The 26322-nt window shown below is 27.9% G+C and overlaps 1 protein-coding gene across 1 annotated transcript in view; it reads right to left on the reverse strand.

The window, feature by feature from the left end:
* LOC113551329 (calcitonin gene-related peptide type 1 receptor-like) overlaps nt 1–26322 on the reverse strand; it is a 104226-nt gene that overhangs the window by 34706 nt on the left and 43198 nt on the right. Inside the window, exons 2-3 of the mRNA XM_026953509.1 lie at nt 4577–4668; nt 4383–4505 (exon numbers count right to left, since the gene is read on the reverse strand). Of these exons, the coding sequence (XP_026809310.1) occupies nt 4383–4505; nt 4577–4667 (214 nt within the window). The 5' untranslated portion in view covers nt 4668. The remainder of the gene's footprint in view (nt 1–4382; nt 4506–4576; nt 4669–26322) is intronic.

Here is a 26322-nt window from a genome sequence, read left to right on the forward strand (position 1 = left end):
AATGTACGCGTATTTCTCTGTCCCGTCTTATCGGACATCATATATTATTATTATTATTATTATTATTACGACGAAGTTTATATTGTGTGGTACAGCTTTTTTCCATCCCTAGATTTATACAACCACGGCCATTAAATATATAGACGGCCAAAACTAAAAAAAATCGCGTGGATCACAACGTTGTTATTGGCCGACTGCAGTAGCGGTCGCTCGAAGCACAAAACGATTACCCACTATACACTGTTATGCGTTTTATTCCCGGAAAATAATGCGACGTCGTGCAGTGTTCTCAGTTACGTTATTCATGGTGAAATTATAGTCATATTATACATATACACACATATGTATATATATATATTACTAGCTAATCCTGCACGACGTTACTGGTGACAAATTAAATAATGCCAGTGGATTTGTCTTGTCTTAAACTCCGTAAAATGTAAACTACACGTCATATTTTTAACACATTCATTGTGGGGGGTTTGACTAAGTATAAAACACAGCTCTTAAATTATATACAATTATAATAACTATTTTATTTTCTGTGGCCCACAGAGACCTTTAATAAATAAATAAAAAAAAATGCTCGTTTTCGCGAGCCTACCACTTCCCGTGTTTGCCCCTCTTTAAAATGTAAAATTATAAATATTTACTTCGATGTGATGTGCATATACCCGAGCAACGATAGTATACTTACAAAATTTTAGAAACATGAGTGTGATAGACTGTATGATTCATTAACATACAAATATTCCCTTTAATTAATATGGATAATATACGTGACTTTCATCGTATTCTAATAGTATTATATCATGTACTTAACGTTGCTGCAAGTTGCGCATAACATATATTATGATAGTATTTTCATTTAAGTATTTATATACCTATAGTAAAGAGACGGATGATACTGATCTCTAGTTTGTCAACGCTCGATGATGCTCTTTCTCATAATATTATTATGAATTAATTTAATTTTTCGTTTAAAAGACTAAAATAATACGTAAGTAACCTTAAGCTACATGTATCGTTCTTGTGTCAACAATTTATTTTTAACTTTTATTTTTTTAAAAGATTTCGTTTTTAGTATCTTCAAGTAGGTATAGAAATTATATAAAATTAATTAATTATAGAATAATTAGAAACTTATTTTAATAATAATTTTAAATATATTTATTTATTTTTTATTATTTCGGAATTTGTATGCAACCCATCGATGGTATCGATAATAATAACTATTTCTATTACATTTAAAAGTCAAAAGGAAGAGAGCACAAACAATGAGTGAACGATACTTTTTACTTGTTTTTATTTACATACAGTAAAACTCGTTTAAGGCGCTCTTCAAGGGATCAACTTTCTAAAGAGTCTTTATTTCTTTAGTCACAAAGCGTTTTATGCGAGAATTGAACAAAAATTAAGTAGTAAATATATCGAGTTTATTGAAATATATATTTATTATAATTTTACCATTGAAAAAAATTTAAAGGTAATATATTTTTAAATTAACTATAATTATTTTTTTTATTGAATTTAATTAATAAAGAAATACATTTATACAAACATATTATTTTAATTATTATTATTTTTAATTTAGATTAATAAGAGTATATAATTTTGATTGCTTTAAGTTTTATCATGGAAATTTTATATTTTATTAATTTCACTCAACATTTCTCATTAGTTTTTATTTTTATTATTTTACTATAACTAAAATGTATTACTATCTGCTAAACACGAGCGTCTTATCTGATTAGATGGAGAAAAATTAAGTGTTTTACATCTTACTATCGTATCTAATCAATTTAGCAACATTTTAATTCACGGACTAATAGCCTAATGATAAAATTACAATATAAATAATATAATACCATTTAAGGTCGTATAAACATAGTTTTGAAAACTAAAATAAATATATTTATAAATTATTAGTTATATTAATGGAATTCTTCCATGTTATATTAAACCAATTTTCGATTTCTGTGTTGTTTCGGTTGAAATAAATAATACAAACATAATAATTAAAATGATTAGAATGATTAATTTTATGATTTTCCACTTCTTAATATATAAAACATATTTTTAGTGTAAATACAATCAACTCAGAGACAGATACAATGAATTCAACGTAAATATCTTAAAGATTGTTATTCGTCTTTATGTGCTTACATAAAAAAAATATGACCAGAATTAAAAAAGCAAATCATGATTGTATATCATAAATGTAATCATTATTATTTGATTTAAAGATATTTGATTATTTAAAATGTATATATATTCTCTAAAGATGATTGTAAACATTACAATATTACTATATACCATATTTGTACTAATTATAATAATAATAAAATCTGTAACCAATGGCAACTGTACGAATAAAAAAAACAATATCCGATTTTCGTTATCTAAATAAAAATAAACTGTAAAAACTCTTCGATTGACATAAGTTTTACTGAAAACGGTCCAGTAATAATTTCGAGTTTAACAAGAGAAAATGTATTCATATACCTATAAATTATAAATATTATAATAATTATTATTTTTATGAACCATCATCGTCTATGTATCAATCACATTTGTAAAATCCTATAGTTATTTTTAAAAAATGTATAAATTGTATATTTTATGTAATACAATTGGATTTATTTTAAAATCAAAGTGATTAGTTTGACTACATAGTACACATATTTTAGTGAAAGAACTAAAAGTTATTTTTAAATTAACGTAAAATAATATTATGGTACTTGTCTCGATTTTTATATATAGTACCACAAGTCGCATTTATACAATTTACGACATACTGAAAATATATTTTGTTTTAAGTCCGATACCAACCAAAGTGCTGGGACCATTTTCATCGAAAAATAAATTATTATTTTCTACATTATTCATTATATTTAAAAAAAGCAATATACTTTCAATTTTCCTTCACAATTTTGACTAGTATCTGTCTAAAATATTTTCCCCAAAATAATAAAAAGATTCTTAAGTATCGTTTTTTTAAGGAATATTTGTATGGCCACATAAAGTGTTCACATGTTTCTTTTGGAAATAAGATGACGTCTAATTCTCGTCTTTATACACAAACCAGCGTCCACCTAGGCGTGTGTATTTTGACATGACATATTTTAATAACCACTACCGGAAATTCTGCGGACACGTCCAAACCGAACCTTGTTGATAAGGCGATAATAATATTTACGTCAGCTATTTATCCGATGTCATAATCGGATATAGTTGGCGGAAAGTGACCGGTGTTTATAATAAATAATAATAATATATTATACGACGTGGTCAGAACGGAGAAGACGACGATGATGACCGGAACAACGCTCGAGCCAAACTACCGGAAATCATGTTATCCCATCCGGATTATGTGAATACAATACTTGCTATAAATGCTTAACAGTGGGCGTACAGTATACCGTTTATAATAGGTAATATATATATTTCGAATGATCGATAATTTTGTTTGGTTCCTGTTGCTTGTCACGTAGACGTCCTCTTCTCATATTGTTTTACATCCGGTCTCGGACCACGTGGCCGAGGAAGAACAACGAGCACTTATAAGCAAGCGACTGTAACATGGTGACGGTCGTTAATAAATTGTTATTTTTGATGGTAGACCTTTTTATCTGGTAAAATATCTTCGCAAGTGAAAACAGTCTAAACTTTACCTTAAGGTCAAAAAGTAAAGATTGATTATACTACGACTTACGAGTATGTGTGTATGGTATTAACACTAATAACTGATTTACTTATATACAATATACACGTATAAAACTTTGGTTATTATTGCAGTATACGTCCAAATCGAGGTATATAAAACTTTAAACTTCCAAGTAAAAAATAACACTAACACTAACATAGTAAGAATATTCACAAAATGTTCAGTCTGTTAGTAGACGATATGACGTATTATATTATTATATCAACACTTTAAATGTATATTATTTATATTTATGTGTTGTTAAAATAATGTAAATTTGTATCAATGGATAACATTAAGATCACACGGCGTGTCGAATAGGCAATTTGACTACATCATGATCAAGTTGTTGAATTTATAATATTATTTTTCTAGTATCTCATATTATTATAAATATTAATTTTGTTAATTAAATTAATTAATAATTATACCCAATTTTAGATATGCAAGTCCGATACATATACCACTGCGAGAAGGTTATATTTGTTTGCATAATACAATAATGACTTGTTTTCGAACGCGTTTTTAAATGAATAAAGAAATATTATCCCTGTAATAAATAAATGGAGGGCAACCGGAAATCACTTGGTTATATTAATTTAATATAAACGTATTCCAATGGAAATAAACACATAGCTGAAATTAATAATAATATTCAAATTTAAAATTAGCTTACTGGAAGGATCGAATCCCATCACGTAATACGGACACTGGGCAAAAGCAGTGACATTTGGTGGTGTTTCTTCCCAGCACGCATAACCATCGAAATACCTTGGGCACAATTTCCTTGTCGTGTTCACTGGAAATTATTATCGATGTTTTCAAAACTGAGTTTATATAAATCATTAAAAATGTCAAATATGTTTTAACCTGCTGTTGCGTTCGTTAAGCATTTTTGTCGAAGTTCAATCAGAAACAATGTGTTTGGGTCATTCAACCTGGGTGCGGAGGAGCCCGACATTCTGAAAAAACATCGAAAGATAAAATACATTACATATTATTTTTTAATAATACAAAAGTACGTGATCCCATTATATTCACTATAACTTATTGTCTAAGACATATAGTTGATGATAATTACGTAAATATACAGAATATAAATACAAGTAAGATAAATGAAAACAAACGAAAATTTTCGGTTGTGTAATTGTAAACTATAGCTTATAAATTACATATGTTTATATTAATATGTTCATTTTAATCATAGTATACTATAGTATCTGCTCTATAATAATGCTAGACAATGTTTAACTGTAATCTATCAATAATAACTTGTGAAATATATATTTAAAAACAAATTAACATGGTATAGCTGGTATAAGTATAGGCATTTCTTAATTTGTATCATGTCTCAGAAACATTATACTTTATGGATTTTCTATAAATAGATTAATCATGATATAAGTTATTTTTTCTTACTATTTACAAGGAATATATTATTTGTTTGATAATTAAATTATGCTTAGGAAAATAGGTACATGTGTATGTCTTAATATTGTAATGATAATTTAAAATTATTTCAAATGATATAATTTATTATCAATAATATTCTCAGGTATGTTTCGCATTTTTGAAAAAAAAGTTATAATGTGATATAATATAACGTATAAATTGTGTAGAACTATTACGAAAAAAAAAATATAACTAAAAACGTAAAAAACTTATAACATATTTATTATAAAAACATATATTTTATAATATAATGACTAATATTATGCTGATGATATTTACATGTCTTACACCCATATTAAAATTGATCTTAGTCGGGACAAGCAAATTAACTAACATTAGTGTCTGGTTAATTTATTTAACCGCGTAAACTTACGCTTTGTCCATACAAACTATAATGTAATCCGTTTACCATAGGTTCTAAAGTGAAACCGATAAATTTAAGTTTTAAACCAAAAGTCAAACAACAGAAATGAATCTGTACCTATACTGTCTACTTATAAATCAGAAAACAGTATACGTATTTCAAAGTTGGCCAATGTTGTTAGTGTCACAGTAAAACATGACACAAACATACCCACTCTACTCTCACTGTAATTAAGTGCGTATGTCTTTTGGAGTTGACATAATATAAATCCACCGTGTAACATAATTTCTAATTGCTAGTGTATATTCGACTTTTATAGTAATTTGAGTAAAAAAAAAAAACTTAAGTTAAGGGAATGAACTGTATAAAGTAATCGTAGAAACGAATTTCCCCCTTTTTATGAGAATCGAGGGAATCTGGGAAAGAGAAAATCAATCAGTTTTATCTAATACATGTTATCAAATGTCAAACTGGAGTTCAATTTAAGTATTATCAAACATATTTTATTAATAATTATATCATTTACAACAATATTTTTGAAATATCATTATATAGCTTAATTTCAATAAATTATATATATAAAAAAAAGAAAAGAGTAATAAAAAATATTTTTAAACGATATGATCTTTTTAATTATTGACTATATTATGTAATAATATATCATATATAATCAAATCAAGATAAAAAATAACAATTTTATAGAATTTAGATAAAATAAATTTTATTCAATTTTTTGTTGTTAATAAAATGTCAAATAGGGTGATTGAGTATTTTTTTGCTCCTAATTATCACTTAATTGTTTATGAGTCAATTATGGTCGTCAAAGAAACATTTAATCGAAATTTATAAGCACCACTATAATCATAACTTTAAAAAAAATATTGTACACTCTTTTTGACTATCGTTTGATTAAATGTTTGTTTTATTAAAGGAGATGAACTTTAAATTACCACTCATATAAGTTTAAAATGTTAGTTGTTTAAAACCCTAACTTATGTCAAGATATTTTCATTCAATCTTTTAAATTATTAATTAATCAGTACACTCATGGACCGTACAATACTTGTAAAAAATGCAGAACATTTGTTTTAATTTCTCGTATCCAATGTTTAATTTATTACATACATGCGTTTACGTGTAAATTTAATAAAACAATTTATATTGTGTTAAAATAATACTTTTATATTTATAAGTAGGTACTAATAAACGCTTAAATATTATCAGATACTTATATTTTCAATATAACTTGTATTTTGTTATACATTTTACATTCTAAATTTCTATCAATTACTAATGATTTGGTTGTTGAGTTTTTTAATTGATTTTAGAAACGAATAAAATATTTATTTCAACGAGTTGTTATTACTATGTTATACTCGAAAAGTATTTATTTAGTTTATTGAAGTTGAAAATTTAGCGAAATCCGTTATTTTGGAGTTTAATCAGTTAATTCATACATTTTAACGTAAGTTAACACACTTTAATAAATGTTTACTACGCAAATCATAATGATAATGAAGATTTCAAATATACCAGGGGGAACATTATAGTGTTGAATTTGTAACTTAAATCTTAACTTAGTCTTATCCACGAAAGTTTGTTAATACTCGTTTAATTGAAATCCACTATAGAATAGAAATAGTTATAATAAATTATATATATATCTGATAATGTCACAATATTATAATAAACGGACGTTTATTATAAGCCAATTTTTAGTAACTTTTTTTTATATTATAATACATGGTTTGTGATAAAAAAGATATGATCTAAGATTCTAAATATAATACTTAGCATTTAGTAAAAGAATTTAGTCGTTTACAAATTTCTTATTATTTATTAATTTTTTTTTTGATCTTATACAAACAAATGTTTTGTAACTATAAGTAAAATAATACTTAAGTATTTGCATTTATTCAATACAGTGAAGATATTTCACATTCTTAAATGCATTATCTCAGCTAATATTTTAAATTTGAATTTTAGAATAACGATTAATTTATAAATGTATAAATTCTAAATATTTTATTTATTTTGTTTAGCTTTTAAAATTCTCTGTACACTGTAAATATTATATAATAAGTAACGAATGCGATAGAAAATTTATTTATTCAATAGATAAAAGTAACATTCTTTACTATCAAGCATAAAGTAGTGCATATTTAGACGAATGTTCAAACATTCTGAACAATCTAATCAGACTTTTAGATATTTTTTTTAACACAAAAAAGTCATTTTATTTAAAACGATCTTGTAGTCTTTTGTCGTAACACTTTACAAAAGCTTAAGAATGATAATACACCTATACATAAACTATTGTATAATAGAAGCTGGTAGGACACTTTAACTTAAATAATACTGTATATTAATTTTATTTTGTACTCATATGAATGATTACATTGTTTAATGTCGTTAAAACCAGAGAGGGTATTGTTTATAATATGAAAAAATTCTAAAATTAAATATTTTATCGTATCACATAGATAGCATACGTATATAATAGAAAAATCACTACAGGAATTTAATATTTAATATCTGTATTTGCTGTTTTTCGTTTTAAATTTGTTTTTCCAGAGATTTAGTATTTTAATTTTTAGTTACATTGTTTGATTTTGAATGAAATACCTGCAAATTTTTACAATCTGTTGAGCACAGGTGAAAATTTTTTTAATGAGTCATTAATATTAAAAATAGAAGTTATATTTATATCGTGTACAATATATTATTATGTTCTATATCCATATAATAATATATGTAATGTATAAGAATGTATTTATAGTCGTGAAATGTCAGTACATGAACTGCGATGTAAAGTTTGTCTAATTAATTTTAAATCTAGTGTATACACCATTCTGCTATTATTATTTTATTATAATATTGCTGCAGTGTATGGTTATGATTAATTAGATGTTTATAAAACAAATGTCGTGCCTAATGGAATTTTTCTCTTTATTTCACAGCCTATATTAATGGTTTAAGTGTAACTCTTAGTACATATTTTTTGGTTATAATATAATATGATTAATTATAATACTATATATAGTTACATTTTGAAATAAAAATTAAGTAGACTGTTTTATAGTACCCAAGAGTCGAAGGGAAGTACTTGAAAACGATTAATGTGTATATGAAATTAAGTAGAAATTATAACTTTACCGGTTGGGTTATATCTATGTATTACGATAAGTTATATTAACACAATACATATAAAACAACATTTTAATTTTTTGAGAAAAAAAAACGAAAAAATGTATACTCAGTAAGCCTGTAAATAATATACGTACCTTAAACATGCATTACGCATATTTAGAAGAAAACAACCAATAAATTATCAAAAGGAATTTTATCAATAATCATAAACTCAAACATCACGAATTAATCGTAAACACCCGTTATCAGCCACACCAGATGTGGGCTGCCAAAAGGGCAGATCGCAAGAAAGAAAGAACTGTTTTCAAGTGATTTCGAATAGATTTTTTTTTTCTTCTGATAGCGGTGAACATCCCCGATCGAGTGGAAAAGTTTCTCAGGCAGGCAACGTGCACGAGATAAACGACGAGTCCATCTTCTACACTACTAGGGGCGTGGTCCAAAACAAAAAAAAAAAAACCTGATAACAATAAGTTATAATCGCACATCACACCGTCAGAACATAAGTGTGCGCATATACGGTATTGTAACTTGAAAACTGTTAATTTTAAACTATAAGTACGTGATTAAGTCTTGTAAAAAAAATACGCCGTCGACACGTCTTGTATTTATTTCTTTTCTTTTTTGTTTATCTGGATGTAAAATATGTGTATTTTTGTGTAATGACTTTATAAGAATCGTTCAAAATCTTCAACTTAATAAAGTAATAGTAATAGTAATAGTAATAGTAATAATTATCTCAAAACACAGTTTTTCAGTAAGTATATAGTATTTATAATAATGTTTGGACGGTGCGATTAAAATATATATATGTTTTTGAATTTCAGTATGTATTATGCGCGTGTATTACATTTTTTGTATGCAATATTATTGCAATGACAATTTACATAATATTATATTAATGTGTGTGTGTGTGTGTGTGACGTGGAAACAGACGGTTGAACGAGCTATATATGTATAACACTGCTTCTTCGGTATAACAATAATATATTAATACGCCTGTATGCGATGAAGGTTAGGTCATGTACGGTGCTATTTATATCATGATTCATGGTATATGGTATTTATATGGTTATATGGTTTAGGAAACGTTTCCGATTCAACACTATAACACTAATATGTACGGTCAGGCTTATCCCGTTGGATTTGCTACACATAGTGATATAATGTACGATTTATTTACGTCCAATACACGCGAGTGCGTAGACGTGCGGTCACCGCTCTGGGAACGGATCTTGTTGTCGTTGTAATAATATCGTCTATAATACTATTTAATGTGATATTATAACGCATACTGTTGTATCAGTGCACATTATAGGAACTAAACAGTAACAGAAGTTCCATACGTTTAAACATTAAACGTCGTCGTCCCGTATGTAACGATGAGGAGACGCTATACGGGTGGTTAGGTCGTATTTTGTTTATCGTATACGTGGTATACGGTCATAAGCAGCGGTTACGTATTGCCATTCTTTGTGCAATTATGTTGACCATAAACATAACTTATACGCAATTCAAATTATGGGAAAACATGTGTATTTCACCTGCCAAATAAACAATAATCGATACGCGGAAATACTAATAGTTCGATTACGACAAGGTTCAAACCAATCGTTATTATACGTTCATAACAGCAAAGCTTTTAATAAATACAGACCGCGTGGTGTACTAACCAAAGTTGGCTTTGCTGCTATTAGGAGTGAGAATTTAAGACATTTTTATTTTATTTTAACAACAGTAGTATTTTTATTTACACACACATACAATTTTTATTATATATATATCGTGAAATAAAAGAATATTGTACACGATATGTAAATTACTGTTTTTAGATGTGTAACGTAACGATAATTGATTTTGGTTATGAAAATGTTTTTAAATTCTATAGTTTATGATTATTATTAAAATCAAAAGCAAGAATATTTTTGTATAACATTTGCATTCAATATTTATGATATATATCGAGATGCAGCTGTGTGAAACATATGAGGGTTTTTACTTGGTAATTACTAATTAACTAACGGAACAAATACAAAATATGACCACAAAACCAGAGTAAAATAATAAAGCCTTTGCAATATACCATAAATATTAATCAATTATTTGAATGTTGTGAGGTCTTTTTATTCATCGTTATAGTGGACACTTTTAAAGCAGATTTCTCAGACAATATCTGTTATTTGGAAAAAAGAATAATTAATTTATAAATAATTTATAGTTTGCGTAAAATTATACCCTCGGTTATTATTTGTATGTAAATTTATAGGTTTCATAGTTTTTTTTTTTGCTTTTTAAAATTGGATTTATAGAGAAAAAATATATTTTTGAAAATTTGAATTTACAATTTTGAATCATTTTTTATAGTTAATTTAAAGCAAGTTATGTGTATTGTACTTATACGATTTTTGATGGGATAAATCATTTGTACAGTACAACTTTATGTATCTATGTGTCTAACCATGTCTTAGGTAAATTGAGTACTTTATCTAGAACTTAAAGGTTCTTATATAATGAGCATAAATACTCTATAATAAATAAATATGCTATAATACTATAAATATAGTAAATTAAATAATAATATTTTAGATAATTATTCAAACCATAAATTTTAATCGCTTGAAAAAATGAGAAAAGAAAAAAAAACAGCATCAATTGTGTTTTATAAGTATCTATTTTAAACAATATATTGCTATTATAATTTAATAAGCTTTTAGAGAATATAATATATCTATATTATTATATTGCACGTCATTGGAGATGTCTAATATATGGAATAATGGTAAATTCTACATTGTCTAAGTGAACTCGACAATATACCACATTGAAGCTTAATAATTAATTCTAGTATAATGTTTTAGATGAGTAGTGTATAAATTACTCGGCATAATCATAACAAACCGAGTACTCTTGGTCTTTGGGTAATATCAATCAATATATATATATATATATATATATATATATATATGCTATACTACTATAGACCAATTTTAGTATTTAATATTACTGAGTTTAACTTCTTAAAACATTTAATGTGTTGTTCAACTAATAACTAATGATATGTATTTTTAAATATATTACATTTTACGAGTAGTAAATAGAACTAATTTAATTTATTTAATTTCAATAATTCATAAAATCTATCATATCAATAAATGATTGTGTTGTAATTCAAGTTAAAGTAATGACGATTATTTAACATATTGTGATATTTATGAATCTAATATCCATGGCACCTATTTGTAGACTATTACAATACCAATAGTCTGATACTATTCTATATTAGAGTTTCACTGACATTTATAGTCTGGTGTATTAAATGTCCAATGTTTTTATTGATTTTTACTAATCTATAGATCTCAGACAACGATGGTTTTAAACATAACCCTTATTGTTTATCTTAGAGTAGTAATTGAACGTTAGAGTTATACGTGTTGTCGCAAGACTAATGGAATGATCATTTATCTGAATTGTTAGAATACTGTAATAAATCTATATGACCTATATAAAACATAACACTGAACATTGACGTTGTGTATCGTCAGAGTTGAAGGTGAATAACTGCGATAAAACTGATTCTGTCGCATTTTCGATGGTCATTAATCATATTACAATATTTAGTACACGTGATTTACCACAGACCTTTAAAGTTTGTATTTTTATTCAATTTCGGAGATAAAATATAACAGTGATTGGAATTAAATTGTATATAAAACACGCGAATTGTGAGTATACGGGTAACTATTTGAATTACTTTTATATATAGACATAGAGTGGAACTTCGGTGAGTTAAATTTCAAGAGAAATGCAATTTTTTCGACTTGCAAAGGTTTTGAGTTAACAAGGTTTTAGGAAAAAAAATTGACTTCAAGAGTTTTTAAAATGTATGTACGTATATTATAATAGTTTTTAATTATTATATAGCTTTAGGATATTATATGATTACAGTGTGTATTGTTATTGTTGTAATTTTAGAATTATTAATAAAAAATTGTAATAAAAAATGTGGTTAAATAATTAATTATATTTACATTCGATACGATCGTACACGTGTAATCGATCGATCGAAAATTCGCAACTGACAATACCGAATGTAGTGAAAATAACCGAAAAAAAATATAATAATAAACATAATAAATTAATAAATGCGATTAGGTTAAATTATCGGAAAGCACAAGCAGATTAGACAAATGATTGTAAAAATTATCCGTCATTATCTGTCTATATTCGAAACTCAGAATGTCCGAGTTATCCATAATGTTTCTTTCGAGTAATCGAGATTTTTGCAAGGGAATGACACTAATTTATTTTGACTTATCGAGGTTCCATTGCACTATACAATTAATGAGGATCTTGTTATATCTGTTTTATATTTATTAGTTATGAAAATATATCGTAACAGCAGATACTATTAGCAAACATTAAAGTTATCGAATAATACAGTCGTGTTGCCTGTTTAATGCGATTCGCCAGTGGGGTTCTCGTTAGGATATTTGACTGCAGTCTTTAATCGGTTGTCCGTACGTTTTGTTTTATTTACTATACATTACGTATATAATATGTCATCAGGGCGGTTGTAAACCGATTTTTGGTATAATATTATGCTACACGATAATACAACAGTAGCGTTTACAGAGGCCGAACGTTTAACTTCTGCCCTAACGGAAGTTTGGTATTTTTGCGTTCGAATGTACGCACATACACACGTATAGGTGTGTATGATAATCGCGGAGTCTGTAATATATACGTAAAGTTCACGGACGACAGCTCGCGAACACGCGACTAGCGTTCACACAACTGCGTAGTTATTATTATTATTATAACTGTGCATTGTTTTTATTTATTTTTTCGTCAAGGCGTTGTATCCGAGTTTTCGTCGCGTCTATACAACACCGTAGTGTAAAATATACATGTACATATTATAATAATATATACCCTCCGTTTTAGCATCGCTGCACACAACACTGAACAGACATCATATTTTATGACACGCGCGTAATGCGTATACACAACCGTCGTAATCGTTGCATCGTGATCTATATATATATATATATGTATACGTATACGTATATGTGTATACGCGTGCACATGTATTCGCGATAAGTTCCATGTTATTATCTACAGTCGTTCTCACTCGACGTGGTGGAAGACGCTATATACATTTTTAATTGTGTACGCTACCGCACACGGAACAACACCGTCGAATTTCTCAACATTAATAAACTGAACGCAATTTTTGCTTTTCTATGCTTTAAAATGCAATAGTATTATGCAATGGTATTATATAACGTACGTTTTGACTCACCACGCTCATCCCCCCCCCCATCTTGTCCTTATTCCTTTTTGATATTATGCATTTATAAGGATTATTTTTTTTCGGGATTTTCAGGTATGCTTTTAAAGACTATATTTTTAAATAAGTTTGTAAAGTTTAATAACTCAGGAACTACTCTTTCGAATTTCACAATGGATGGACTTCTTTTTTTTCCAATCGCTTCTTTTTTACTACTATTGTCAGAGAGACGATGTTTTTGAAAACTTTGACGTATATCTAAATAAAAATTTGAGCGAGTAATTTATCTGTTGTTAAACTTTACGAACTTATTTGAAAATAAATACATACATCTTCCAAAAATCAGAATTCAAATAAATACATAACCGAAAGATAAAACGGCGGTGAGTGTATTCCTTGAAATACACTGTATTTACGCACGCTTTGTCAATATAATTTAAAGAAAGCCATGTCTCTAGTGAATCGTAATAATAATTTATTATAAAATATTATTTATATGTTAGACATTATATATATATATGTTAATGCTGTTATTATAAAAAAACGCCGTATATTGTCTATTATTTTAAATAAATATATAAATAATGATATTTATTTTTATTTCAATACTATTAGAAACTCATATATTGTAATTGTATTACGATGTTGACACGTATGATTAACTGTATCACTGTATAATATAATAATATAAGTACGCATATAATTATATTTTATTCTTTTTTTTTTACACCTATCATACATCTGTGTATTTTGAATTTAAAATAATTTATAACTCACTCATTTCTATCGTTATTATCGTCATTATTATCGTATAGCTATAAATATGGTAGTATGGTGTCGAAGCAATAATAAAATATTCATATTGTATGTACGTACATATGACATAACACAGTATATTATTATAATTCAAGTATAATTGAGTAAAACTGCGAAAACACGCTGAGTTAAAATACGATTTCAAACGAACACAAGTATAATATTTTGAAAAACAATATATTTTGATGTATACACGAGGAATGTGCATGTAACTCGTCTATCTAAACATTAAATCTATGTTTCGTAAATCAAAATATAATGCAATAATAATAATATGTATTTGCCCTTTTCGTATATTTCACACATTGTCTGTCGACTCATCTATAATTAGCGAAATGTTAATGTGACATAATAATTTATTATTTTCGTTGTTCGCACTACAATAGTCGAGCACATAAAATTATTATAATGTTTCTCTCGTGTTTGCTTTTTTTTTTCTCAGTAACAAAATTATTTATTATCACTGTGTCCACGTATTGCAGTAAATGTATTATTTTAGTGTACACGCACGTTCAAAAAGCAAAAACACTGAAATTGCAAAATTCACAAAGCATAAGCCATAAGGTGAATCTCAGCATTGTACGTAAACAAGTCAAAAACGTGTACAAACTAATTGTTGAATGATTGTTGGTACAAAGTCGACTTGTCCTCGCCTTTAAACAATACGTGCGATTGCCCCAATGTCAACATCGTGCTATATTCGTGTATAAAATGAATATTAAAGTAAAATTTGTGCGAAACCCGAATTGTTTATTTCGTCAAGTATAATAGTAGGTGTTAGGTACACAGCTGGCTACTTCGTGCGAATTCTGACGCGTTCAAACAGTTTTGTACTAAACATAATTCTTATTTAAAAATAACAAAACCGTTGTAATAGTATAACAATATATCCCCATGGAATATCAACATACCTGTATTGTGACACGTACTCCTAAATCTACGTTCAAATAGGTTATTGTAGTATTATAAAGCTCAAAACACGATTACGTTTTAATATTATGCTTTGAACGTTAACTTTCGTATTTAAACCTGCTGAACTATACGTCATGCTTATTTCTAAGGTTATATGGTATAAGTAAAATGTATTAGTTATTAATGGTTGTACAATATTTAGAAAAAAAAATCAAATCTTCTAGAAAAATATTATTAAAAAGCTGTGTATTAAATTTTAATGAGCAAATTCTAGTTATAATTACGATGTTAAAAGACAAGATAAAAGTATATTGTTTTATATTTTAAAAATCAAAAATGTATTCTTCAAGATTTTGTATTTTTAATTTTTATATTAATACAAATTATTAAAATTTGTATAGTTTACAGAATTATACATGTAAATTATTATTCATTACTTTTTCTATTACAGTGTAAGTTTTAGTTATTAAAATGTATAATTATTTCTAATTTACAATATTATACATATTATATTATAATATGTCCAAGGTTCAATTATTGAACATTAAATGCATCAAAATAATTACGTTTAAGATTTAAATCAATAGATCGGATGTTATTAAATAAATAATGAAATAAAAAATGTTGAACAAGAAATAATTTAAAACTGTTTTACTACTTTTCAAATCTTTTTTAATGTCAATATAAAACAAATTATTCTTAGAAAATTTCCAACGCTTAATAAATTGTAAAAGTATTCGTTTATTTTATATACAAGATTTTTCATGTAATCCCATCACTGAACTATTCTTATCTATTAAAGTTTTATGATGAAAAATAAATAAACTCAGTCATTTATGACGTATTTACGATCTTTAAAATCATTATATGAAATCTGTGCGCTTTTAAATTATCATTATCGTGCAATAAGCAATATGTAGCCAAATAAAATGAATCGAGATGGAAAAATAAGGTTAAGTACAATACCATTTTATGTGTGAAAAACAGTTGTGTGAGTAGTATAAATTTCTAAATCAACAAATATAATATAATAAAATATAATATACATGACCAATCAAGTGTGTTTTATTTTCTAATTTAATTGATAATATTATTGTTTTATAGTTCTATTGTGAAGAAAAACTCTTGTTCACAACCAAAAATAAAATAAATAAATAAATAAATAAATAAATAATTGTTAATCAGCACAGTAAATATATTGAGGTATAATAAATAATTTCAAATCACAGCACAGATCGATGTTAAAACAAAAATTCATAAACGGTTAGCCAATACAATATTATGTTTATTTGAGCGAACATTCGTTCACGTGCAACAAAATCGTTCTTAACGCATGTTATGCTGCAATATTATTATATGATTATTTTCACATGGCAAATTCAACTAGACAAGCAATGTGTGTGTGTGTGTGTGTGTATTATCGTGATTTGGTGTTCAATCATAAGTTACACGCATAAATTCATAAATACGTAGGTACGTTTATTTTGTTTTTACTTATAATATATTAATATATTGGTGTATGACTTAATAATGGTATTGATAAGCCAGAAAAACGCGGTCGGCCACCCTGTAAATTATTATACACGAACAACGTCCATTCGCATTGACTTTTATGCGCCGGGAACTCTCCCCGCGGTATACGGGTAGTGTCGTAAAACCAACGAACAGTATATATTATTAAATAATACAATACACGTGCTGCAGTAACTTATTGTCAAGGAACCCTCTCTCTATATTATATCTGTGTGTGTATTATAATATTACAAAAACATATATGTATGTCAGGTGTCCTATGTAAATTTATAGTTAACATTTTGGTTTTAACAAACATAAAATATACTCTCGTAGTACAACTCTGCATACACTCGCACAAATGTCCATGAAATTCCACTGGGCTTACTATGCGCTTCGTGCGTAGAAGCACAGGGTGTGTGTGAAGCATTGACACCGAATACGCTTTATAAATGTGCGATGATGGTCTATTGGTTAACCAACCGGGCGGTGAGAGGGGACTTTTTGTGAATGCCTCTCCATTAGAATTTTTTGGACGTGTACTCGAAAATACCTTTTTTTTGCCAAGTAAAGACACTCGATGTATAAATTTAAACCCGCCCTTCCTAAATATAGGTCTAAGTATGCCATTCTAGCGATTGCACATATTTTCAAGAGGGCATTCAGGTATTTATTGACTATGATGTGTGCTGTTAAGTATGATTATAAAACTTATTATTAAAACTTATAAATTTAAGGTTAATTAAAAATTCAATACTATCGATATTCAATTATATTTATATTTATGTTCGGTGGATGTAATTGTGCGATGTCGTGTTTTATATTTTCTTTAGTGATTGGCAAAATCTATGCGGAGCCACGGGAGATACTATGACGGCTGTGTGCTAAACTGTATTTTAAATATGCATCATACGTACCAAAAACCTTACCATGTATACGAATGTTACACCTATACCATTATATTATAATGTACACAGTATTCTATAATAATGTTCCGTTGCGTTCGATGTGAGATGGTATTACAGTGACATCGATGTCCTTAATTTGTACACGCCATTGATGCATAATTAACAGTAATATTATAATTTATAACGAACGAATAATTTAAATTATTTTTTTTTTTGTAGGGTCTTAATTTTATTTCTTTTCTATTTGGGGGGGGGGAATTGTTAATATTAATTAACAATATATTAATTCATTGTTACGAAATTGAAAATAAAGGATTACAGATATATTTTTTCGTAACGTTTATTTTAGTCTTATATTTTGATTTAAATCCTTCAATTATATTTGTCAATGATAAATGTATTTTATATAATATATATGACATGCAATTTTACTAACTCTTGGATAAGTTTTCTTGTTTGTTCTTTTATGTACCTACGGTTATTACAATTATTATTATTTTTTAAATTGCCGAAATAAACGATTTTCTATTGTGCTTACATACTTTCATAAAGAATCGCATTTAAAATAATTCTACTCAAATCATTATCTTCCATATTTTTAATTTTGTTATATACGTTTTTTTTTATTTTTTGCACAGCAGAGATAAGTTATGTCTATTATCTATATCTACGTACAATGCAATTCAAAATAAGAATTAAATTAAATGTTTGCATTCTTTTTTTAATACATACTTTCGTTAGGTATTTAAACTTACATTATAATTTATTTTAGTCAAACTTTGATCTAGTTTTATACTAGATCGATGTCTTGATTTTAAGATACATTTTTACAAATAGTAAAATTTTCAACTGACTTACTAAAGTATATATATATATATATATTATACATAAGACAAACGAAATATTGTATTATAAAACATTGTTGTTCATTAGTCATGTTCTGTTAAAAGGAAATAAACGGTTTTTGTTTTTATTTTTTTACGGCTAAATTAAGAACTACACGTTTAGTGAAATGAATAAAGTTAACTAATTTATCAGAGTTACCGTTTTGTTTTGTAACTTAGTAATATAATACCAAAACTAACTGTTTTAAGTACTGCTGGTACTTTATTTAATAGAATGAATAAGATTTAACTTAAACTGTTTTATTTTTACTCCAATATAGGAACTAATTTTACATAAATTATAATTTTATATCTGTATACACATTTAAAAGGCAATAATGCAAAATCCGTTGTATGTTTTTAAAACCTACTATTACAAATACATTTAGAGACTTATATAATTTTATGTTCATAAGAATGTCGGTTTATGTAAACGAAGAATAATTTATAGTATGGAAAGGCTACAAAGTTTTTCAATTAAGTACTAAGTAAAAGAAAAAAAAATCCCAGATTCTTGTCCAATCGCAATATTAAATCGACATTAAAAAACACGTTTCACCAAGTTATTATGTTTACGATGGTGTGATTACAAACGTGCGTATAAACGATATTCTATGAACAATTTTTAACAGCTCTAATAATCTATAATTTTAACGCTATATTATTGTTTTATAAATATAATATAATGTATATTATACTGTTCAAAATTAGGGCTGACAGGATTTAAACCCGAATCAACTTTGTGGATTCAGAGTGGGTATTACTATGTGATGGTGTATAACACTAGTATACCGGTTGTTACCACTGTTATAGTGTAAGCAGACATAAAATACCATTATACTCAACCATTATACAAATATAATATATTATAACACCACTATAGTTTAATACTGTAATAACGATATTAGTATATACCGATCATACCAATACGAGTACACCATCATTGTATAAAATACTGGAGTATGATAAAATACGAGTACCTATACCATTAGAATTGTTATATGTAAAATAATTAAATGTGCCTAATATATGATTAGTCCATAGATTACCCAACAGCTTTAAAAAAAACGTGCTATACGGTGTCCTACTAATACAAAAATATTTTTTATCGAGTTTAAACCAAAAATCACATTATAATATTGTATATATTATTTTAAATATACACTTTATTCGGTATTATACAGTTGACCGCTGGAACGGTATTCGAGCAATCGCCGGTCACCGGTATACCGAAAAAAACCGTCAACTATATTAAAAATATATAATATATCTACCAAGTTTATGGCAAGTTATCTAACATGGCTTACTCGTTAAGCCAAGTAAATGTATTTAAAAGCAGGTAGCTGTGATTTTTTTTTTGACATTATTAAATTGAATGATACATAAAAAAAAAAAATGCATTTTATTAAAAGTTAAAATTTTGCATTTTCTAATAAAATATAATATATTAGGCATACAATATTATGTCAATATCGCGTGCCTGTCTAGTGGCGTGGGTTCATAATATAGATACAATGCAATGGTATTTCTACCCACATCTGAATATTAAAAATAAAAGCTCGACGTTCGTTGAAAATACATTTGTGTATATAAACGTCAATGAAAATATCTGATTTTGCTTTTATTTTTATCCGTTTGACAAGTAATTCCTAATTAATTCTAATGCACATATTATCATCGCATCTGATTGAAATTCTATTAATCCATCATTTATTTACACAAAACAAAATCGAAAACTGGTGTTCAAAATTCCGTAATCATCCCCATATCGTGCCGATCAACATCGGTTACGCTTATCTGAGTGCGGCACAGTTTTTACCAAGGAATAACAAAATAAATGCGACAGAACTCAAAACGTTCTTACCCGAACAATATATTAATACTCGAACGGAAAACGTATCGTTTTCGCCTACTAATATTGTAACGCTCGTTATGAAACATTGTAAATTTAACAATAAATCTAACGCAGTCAACTGACGTCTGTTCTCTCGTGTTGAAGCATCAAATAATTGGGCATTTGGTCAACTACTTAAATATTATATACGTGGACCCGCGTAAGTGGCCTTTTCGGGAGAAATTTTTCATCTCCAGGTTTTTGACATGCGTCTAAAAATTTCAAAATAACCCCGTGTACGCTCAGTTTATTTTCCTCACTATTACACACCACATTTCTTTGCTATCTAATCCATCATCGTTCCGTGTTCTACGCGTCCTCTACGGCAGCATCTAATCGCTTTCACTTTTTTTTTCACGCCATAAAATTAATCTCATCCTCTACGTCGTAACAGAGGTATATTTTTTCCTCATTACAAACGACCACGCTAAATCTGCGTCGGTTTTGTTGTTGTGTTGTGTTATAACGCCGTAGAGTCGTAAAACTAAAAATCTATATGCGATTTTTTTTCTCGTGAAAAGGCAACCATACGTCATTATGAAATCTTATTTATTGTATTTACCATAAAATATTGCCGCGTATCGATTTGAATAATACAATTTATTGTCTAATAAACAATATAATTCCTAATAAACATTTTCTGAAAACATTTTGCGAAAAGTCACATATTCGGGTATACTGTTCTACTTTATGAGTTTTGCAAACGTAATAGTGTACGTCGACGAATTATTGTTATCATTGTTTTATATTTTATTTGACTGGCGACAAAGGCACACGTTTGACAGCTCTGAATTCCGACCGTAATGCAGTTTTACAAATTATACATACTGCATGTATACATACAACTGATGGTATTTTTGTGCCGATCGAGTAAGAAGTACATTACGATTATATCACTCAATTGTGACTTTACTTCACGAAAACCTCCACTATTAAATTAAAGGATTTGGTGTGATTACACATTGCGTGAGTTGAAAGCATGATTGATCGAAACTGTAAGAGCACGTGTTTTTATCAAAGAACGAAGACTTTTAAGGCCGTGCGAGTTTTATGAACGCACGGGACCACAGTGTAGCAGTGAAATAAATTTGCCCTGGCGCAAATAACAGACGAAATCATACATAATAATGTAATATATACACTCTAATAATGCGTTAAGTCGTGTTAAATGCACCGAATCGAGAAAAGCTTACCGCGATCGGTATACCTACCTTACACTCGGTTGTGTATAATTATACTTTTTATTCTATGACCGCGGATACACCTGCACTTACGTTTACAATAATAATCGTGTTATTGGCCAATGCTTCCGCTTCCACGTGTAATAATGTCTTGATGTACACAACGTTATTTCGTTTTGAAATATTATAATACACGTCTTTGCATACCAGCGATTAAATAAATATTTAATTGGATTATAATATATATATATATATTATTGTACGTCATAAACGGTCCAAAAACAATAAGGACTTTTGTAAAATATCGCTTATCCGGATTACTCGGATTTATATTTTACTCATAATTTAGATATATGTATATATTAAGTAGTTGCGCGTAACATATAATAATATGAACAGTTTTGCAAAGAGTTAATAAAATAATTCAATTATTTTCGAATTGAAAAATACGCGTCCATAAATTCAAATTGTCTGAATAATTACCAACACAGCAGTAAGTGCACTGTTCAATAATAATGTATTATACATATTATAGTAACCCGCCGAGACTTGTCTCCATCAAATAATTTGTTTTTGTACGTGTTTTATTTAATTTTTTCAAACCTATCATTTTACAATATGTATTGGATATTTGGATGTCTAAATTTTTGAGGTTTAAATTTTACTGATCGAGAACTTCAATAATTTGAAAATAGCTAGGTTATATTAGATTAGAACGAGAGACGTCCATTGGAAAATAATCGTAAGTCAAGTGTCATGAATGCGTAGTGCATTCAAATGGATCGTTTTTCGAAGCGCAGGAATAATACTTAAATTTTGGAAACGGTTTCAACGAAATAAAAAGTTGGAAAATAAAAAATTGCGCTGCAGAGTGACGGCTGATAAGCACACACCCCGTTCCTACAAACATGCAGTATATATCATTATATTATATTATGTGTATACACGTGCTCGGCACTTACATGGTTCGCACGATTTATGACGCATTTACTAGACGGTAACGTAAAATATTTAATAGACATAGGTAATAAGAGCGAAACCGGGTCCGAGACGCGTCCGCTGTCAGAATTGCCGTCAGGCTTAATACAACAGGTACGTGCAGCTATATCGCATTATTATGTGTTGGGATGTTATAAATATAGCTAGGAAGCCGCCTTTGTAGTGTGTACAGAGTGATCCATAATGCTTGACGCACTGCTCTTTGTACATTTTCGTAGAAACCAGCACAATGTTGTATTTTAAAATGTATAACATGTTATGTACAAACACATCGAATGAACCGAATTATAGGTTATTATTATTACTATGATTTTTGAAATGGGAACGTTTGACTTGTAGAAAAGAGTAGCCTTGACATAAAATATAAAAAAAGTACCCGTGGAATAATGGGTGTCTAATATAAAAATAGCTCATTTGATATTTTTTCACTAATATAATAATTCTACGTAAAAGTTTTTTTTTTTTTTAGTTCATAAAAGCCGTAGAAAACGTAAATCAGCAGCTAGACACGCTGGGTCATCCTGTACGCTTTGAATTTAACCGAAAAATTATGTTTAGTCAAACACGCGAAACAGTACATCCAACACCATCCACGTTGTCTCTAAAAAGTATGCGATCACCCGAGCGAATCGACGCGTAGCTGTTCTGTAATCGAAATGCGACATAACTGAAAAGAAAAAAATCTAAAAAGGACCAAACCACTCGCCATAAATATTAATTATCTGTGTAAACCGTACGCTGTTATAGTTAAATCGTATAGCACAATAATATTAGGCAAGCACGCTAAACGCGTGCGCGTGTGTGTAGGTATATATACTATATTAATCTAATACTGTGATTATTTACCGTGCGCATGGTCGAATTGGCCGAGGGCGGCACCACGATGAGTTTGGTGGCGAAAACGCCTGATCGAGGATTTTCTATGGTCTGGAAAATTACGATTATTATGTCCGCATCGGATGATTCGGAGGCCCGAAATAATGTCATCGCATCGGTGGCTATAAGTCCTAAATATTACGCTGATCCCAACTCATCATTAATAATCTCTTATAACCACACCGTATATCGAGTATATAAGGATGACTTATAACGAGTGTCACGTGTGTACATAACATTATTACACTTGGTCCCATATTATGCATATTATTATGAGACGACACGCAGGCGACTTTGCTCAATAATAAATTATTTTCCGAGCTCACAATAATGTATAATATTCGTTATACTTTTTAAGCCTCGGTTTATGTATCCGAAACGGTGTATTCGTGTATTGCGTCATTTTCTAACGCTTTTGTTTAACCTATTGGAAAATTAACCACGTCGTTTATAAAAACCTCCGCAGACGTTACGTTATTAATCTCTTTACAATACACGTAAAAAACCAATCAACGTGTATATAATCATAGTATTTTTTTTTTTTTTTTTAATATTGTTTCTGCAATATAAAATAATATACTAATGCTACATGATCTAGCTTATCGAAGTATATTATTATTAAATTAATATCAAGTCGCCGAAGTCGGGCAATAGCGAATACAAACACAATAAGAGTATATTGTTCAACAACGCGAATGCAATAAATTAGTTAATGTTTTAATTACTGGGAAATGGTGCAGAAGTAAATGCGGATTTGTGTTCTATTGCAATCCTTTAATTGCCAGGCTTAATGATACTATAATTGTTGAATAATTCAATTTATTTACCAGGAGTTAGAGTAATATTTTTCTATACGTTAACATCGGAAACGTACACACAGTTTCGTTGTTCTCCGTCTGTTTCGCTGGGCACACAGAGAAAATTCTCCAGGTATTAATATGACCCGACAGGTCTCGATCAACACAATTATTATTTTCAGGATATTAATTAACAACTATAATATTGATCCGAGTAGTAAATATATATCTGCTACAATACGATGATGAATATACTTTTTACTTAGTAATAAAAAAAATACAATTAATTAACAAAATAATAACTACAGCGATGTTGACCGGTTCAGGTATCGTGATTTGAGTCGATATCGTTTTTAAAAATTATAGTTTGTATTCTCGATATGATACTACAAAAGTAAAATATTATGTAACATATTATAATTCGTAGTAACCATCCATTTAAACAAACTAAGATTCCTTATATTTTGTGTACCTAATGAATTGACTAATAAACTTTATTTTTACGAAAATAATTACAGACTGTATACAGGATGAATAAACAGTGTTATTAGTTTGTAATATTATAATTTTAAATATGCATCCGGAGTACGATTAGACAAAAATAGACATTAAGTAAATAATGTTTATTTTCAATCGACATTACTTAAAGGGCAGCCGTATAATTGTTATCGTTTATTATCGTTTACACAGACGTAATACGATTCACTTGGGATAATTTTGGGAATTATTAATTCCATATACTATGATGGTTATAGCGGAAGAATAGCTAGTGGAAAAAATAAAGTGAATATATTACCAACAAAAATGTCTGACCGTTAAGATAAAAAAATAGTTCGTTTAGGAAATTTAAAATTAGAAGGCCAATAATTTAATAAATAATAATTAAATACTTTTAATAATAAAAAATTAGGTAAATTATATAATATAATATAGACTTAATAGTATAATACAATTATAAGTATCAATATAGTGATGAGTCATCATATTCACATATTCAACTATCGTAATAGTGTTTTTATTATATTTTTAAATTGTTTTTTTTTGTTTTGGTGTTTTGAAATTAATAAGAGTCATTTTATCATTTAAACTATTAATTTTTATGTCAATTTCAGGTTTTCATAGAATTTCCTTTTTTTTTCTGACTAAATGTAGTTCATATATTCATGTTGTCGTGTGGTGCTAAGAAAACGTACTAAAATATTAGCAGTCGTAATAATGTGTAAAGCCAATGTATCGCTAACATTTTAACAATTTTAAACTTTTTTGTACATTTATTGGTGAAAAAACCGAACGATAAACGAATAAATGTACTTAAGTATTATAACTAGGGCTGTGAATTTAATGCACTAAAAACCCTTAAAAGTTGAAAAATTTAAAATGTTTTCATTATTTGCATATAAAATATATGTAATTTTATTTATTATTTATTGACTGTATTACCTACCTATAATAAACCTATATAATGATATAACTAATATCTATACCAATATTATTTTTAAAGTAGGACTCATTATTAATTATGTACATTTTATATGATTTTGTTTAATTAATTGTTGAGTGTACAGTGTACACTATAAGCAT

This window comes from Rhopalosiphum maidis, chromosome 2 (assembly GCF_003676215.2).
Source record: "Rhopalosiphum maidis isolate BTI-1 chromosome 2, ASM367621v3, whole genome shotgun sequence".
NCBI classification, from domain to species: domain Eukaryota; kingdom Metazoa; phylum Arthropoda; class Insecta; order Hemiptera; family Aphididae; genus Rhopalosiphum; species Rhopalosiphum maidis.